We start from the raw sequence: 3,852 nt of genomic DNA, 5'->3' as shown, positions 1-3,852 counted from the left end.
TTGTTTTGATGGTATGTGTAGTTATGGCGAAGCATTACACTGTTTGAGCCCACTAATAAGTGTTTGGTTACATGCATCAGACCAGGCTAAAATTCTTGGCTAGAAAATTTGAAAAACAAATACAAACACCTTGTTAGCTCAACCCCCCACCTCTTGGCTGGTATAGGGAGTGACTGAAAGTTTATTTTTCCTTCAAACAATTTCTAGCATTTATGAAGGAAGCCTAGGCGTCGGCGGACGGAAGAAGAAACAGACCAAGATGAGATTTGACAACATTTTATCTAAAACATAGACTATAATTTGTTGAAACTTTTGTCGTACATTGTCATTTTTCAATTATCTCAATTTAAATAATATGTCTATCTGAGTTGTTGGTGTTGTGACATATCTGAAATGGAGCTGAAAATTTTGACCTAAATTATGAATGATATATATAATCAATTGCTAACTCTGTTGACTCAGTGTATTAAAAATATCAATACGATGACATTAAAATGTCAACAAAATTATGTGTTGACATTATTAATATACTGCATTGATGAGTCAGCTAAGTTAACAACTTCAAAAATTAGCAATAATAGTATAATTATATCCATATTTTGGTTTTTATAAATTATAGTAGTATAAAATACTTCATTCTTTGCCTTACTCTTGTTTGTATGGGATGCCGCTGGTCTGTAATGTGGCAGCTGTTTTGCTGATGAAAGTTACAGATTTTCATGTGATAATATTTTTCGTGGAAAATATTTGTTGTAATATGGTTGGTTGTAAATTCTTGGTCCATGAAAGACTTGTTTCTTGATCTGTTGCAAGTTGAAGCACGAACTAGATTCGATGTTCAAACTGGGAACATACATGATGATGTTCAAAGCTGACTTACAGTATTCATTCACAAATTGGCTCATCTCAAGCAAATCTCATAATCTCCCAAATTCACTTGCCTTTCTTTCTCAAACTTCTCCTTGTTGCTGATACCACTTCTGGTTTCTCCGTCTGGTTGCTGTCTTTCGTCTTCCTCTTCTTCTTTGGTTTTTCGTCAGCATCGGCACTAGCATTTCCATTTTGGCACTCCACTGCTCTAACTATGTAAACCTGCAGAAGAAGAAACAATGGACACTTTGTTACCAAAATTTGATGCATCATAATCATACATCACTCGTAAACTACCTTGAATCTTGTTTGCTCAATCAATTCAAAGACTAAAGCATCGCCATCGTCCAGTTTATGATCGAGTGCAAATGCTCTCCATCCACCACTAAGCCCTGCTTTCTTGCCAATGAAAACTGCCCCATATTCGGAGCCTTCCTCGTTCTCTAACACCATATCCACTGTCTCCTTGGGAAGGTGTTCTTCACAAAATCCACTCGGAAGCCCCTACTCACAAGTTAAATCATTACATCTTCATCTCAACTTGAAGTTAAGCTGTTTCCAAGATTTTGCAAATGCGTAGTTATCCGGGACTTACCAACCAGAAACAACTGTATACATGAGATCGGACCATTGATTTGACAAAGGATGGATTGCCAGTTTGTAGGTTGCTTCTGATCTTATCTGCACAATTAAAAGCTCGAGCTCTTTCCTCATATGATGCAGCTTTAACTTCTTCAGCTGGTCTGGCAAGGTATCTATCATTCTAGAACTATCAATTTCATATGCAATAATTTAAATTTATTTTTATGACAGAATGCTGTGCAGTAGTCAGTACAAACATGTTACCTTGTCCATGAAGAATTAAACTTTGAGCCCTTACGAAGTGCAGGAAGCTCGACATCAGCCTGCAATGTCGATTTGTTCATAAATGAAGGAAATCAAGTCCAATGAGAGTAGAAAATGAATCTCCTTTACACAGGAAAATTGATAATCAACATAGATCTGTACATGCATATTTAAATTGATTTCCTTGTTTTGATAATCTTTTGACAACACTAAATCAACAATCAACATAGAAAACTTCCACTGGACAACTAATAAAATCGATCACATTGTTAATGTTGTTTCAATTTCAGTGAAGTAGCTAACATGGTCAGTTTAAAAGGCTCAAGACTTACATCATCACAATATGAAACTTGATTTCGAGCACGTGATGAGCGCCTTGGTTCCGCTGAGTAAGTCACTCTTTGTTTCAAACGAACTTGCCTGTTCTGCATATCAGAAATATGGAACATAATTATACTAAATCCTAAATTATCAATATGAATGACTTATATAAAACACACAAAAAATCAAGAAACAAGCTTTTGTCATATGAAAACAGGAAAATTTTATCACCTGGGATTTCTCTGACTTGGTTACTTCTGTGAGGCATTTAGACAACTTCACTAATCCCAAATCCTGTAAAAGAAAAGGAATGTTTTCCAACACTATTAACTTTTGACAAACTTACAAATTCTTATAACCGCTCCTTGAAGTAACTAGGAACTAGAATTGAAATATAGAGATTTTCAAACACCAGTAAACTTTTGTAGGAAGAAGAATCTTTAGCCCAGCTAGCAATACAAACTAGTAATTGCTAATATTGGTTTATTTATTCTTCAGAGATTCCCGTAGCATTTTATAACAGACAAATCATTACCTCAAATCTTTTTTTATTTTCTATCAGCCTCTGCTTTCTAGTATCTTCATAAGTGTTGCCACTTTGATTTTCCGTCATTGCCAAAACCATTAGGAAAGCACCTGAATTATGACAAGATTTTGTCTCGTGTATCAGTTCAAACACTAACATATGCTACAATCTTCAATATGACATCAGTTAAATTCACTGTGCCTTTTGTTCATGTCACTGAAAATCACTCATTAAATGGATTCAGCAATCAAGTTTTCTCACAGGATATATCAACGTTAAAGCTATTAAGATAATTTACTCTGTTGTTTTTGTTCTTTTTGTTTCTCTCTGCAGACTACAGAGCTTTAATAATAGTAATAGAATCACCGAACATCTAAACGATGAATTCATACAGAGCGAGCGTGGCATCACAACAGTGACCAGCCTTTCACTCAAACAGCCAGACAAGCTCCAAATCATCACTAATATCAGTATAATGTGGTACAAAATAACAGGGCCAACCAGCCTCAAGAATAAGAAACACAGGTAGATCACACGAACAATGTGTCACTTACCGTTGTTGGAAATTTAATCGTATGGTAACTAAATAGGATCTTAATAATGTAAGTCTGTTAACATACACTTAAAAGAACATTCAGATGCAGTTAGAATCAATGGCACCTAACATCATTATATGTTACCAATTCAAACGAAACCTCATGAAAGTAATACCAACATTTGCACCTACAATTGGCAGAAGCCCTCTCTCCTTGGGGGAAAAAACAAGGAGAAAATATCATTTACATATTATCCTCTCAAAATCCCTGTTACTATTAAAAAATTAAAACTTTTCTTTCGTGAAAGCTGCAAATTTGGGCGTAATTTGAGATTGACAATGCAAATTGTATATCATTGGAAATGCAAGTCGACATTTTATCTTCTGGTCGAAACAATTTGGTTTGCACCATCGATTTAAGAAGATGCAATTCTTCATTTTGCAAAACATGAGGGGTGATTAGATTTTACAAACTGCGATGGAAAGCTACCAAAATGTAGTAATAAACACATACAACAAAGCGAGTCAAAGTCAGTAAAAGAATCGAAAACATCTCGATACGCATTAGGAAGTGTATTTATAGGTTTCGAGTTAAATTTTGAAATAACATTAACAGTAAACAGAGAGAGATTGACGTTGAAAGCGGAAACAAAATGAAACTCACGGATGAATCAGCGGGGAGAGAGAGAGAGAGAGGCGAGGCGGAGAGAGGGAATGGAAGTGATTTGAAAATGAGGAGAGAATGTAATTTGAA

General features: G+C 35.3%; 1 protein-coding gene across 1 annotated transcript; it reads right to left on the bottom strand.

Annotated features, from left to right (window-relative positions):
- Nucleotides 1-798: 798 nt before the first annotated feature.
- Nucleotides 799-3,852, bottom strand: LOC121769488 (B3 domain-containing protein Os05g0481400-like). Its single transcript, XM_042166313.1, has 8 exons — nucleotides 3,763-3,852; nucleotides 2,573-2,673; nucleotides 2,269-2,331; nucleotides 2,049-2,141; nucleotides 1,717-1,775; nucleotides 1,466-1,625; nucleotides 1,168-1,374; nucleotides 799-1,092 (listed from the first exon to the last, which is right to left on the bottom strand). The coding sequence occupies exons 2-8, from the start codon at nucleotides 2,660-2,662 to the stop codon at nucleotides 934-936; spliced, it is 831 nt and encodes a 276-aa protein (XP_042022247.1). The 5' UTR covers nucleotides 2,663-2,673; nucleotides 3,763-3,852; the 3' UTR covers nucleotides 799-933.

This window comes from Salvia splendens, chromosome 2, assembly GCF_004379255.2.
Source record: "Salvia splendens isolate huo1 chromosome 2, SspV2, whole genome shotgun sequence".
In the NCBI taxonomy this organism is placed as follows: Eukaryota; Viridiplantae; Streptophyta; class Magnoliopsida; order Lamiales; family Lamiaceae; genus Salvia; species Salvia splendens.
Note: the sequence above shows the minus strand (reverse complement) of the source record. Positions and strands in the feature narration are given on the sequence as shown.

What these genes read in the sequence shown, in the direction of transcription:
- LOC121769488 (XM_042166313.1), bottom strand. Translation starts at nt 2,662, where the DNA reads ATGGTTTTGGCAATGACGGAAAATCAAAGTGGCAACACTTATGAAGAT. An exon ending in TTTAATTCTTCATGGACAAG is followed by an intron (nt 1,626 to 1,716) that starts GTAACATGTTTG and finishes CTAGAATGATAG; the next exon opens with ATACCTTGCCAGACCAGCTG. An exon ending in TTGAGCAAACAAGATTCAAG is followed by an intron (nt 1,093 to 1,167) that starts GTAGTTTACGAG and finishes CTTCTTCTGCAG; the next exon opens with GTTTACATAGTTAGAGCAGT.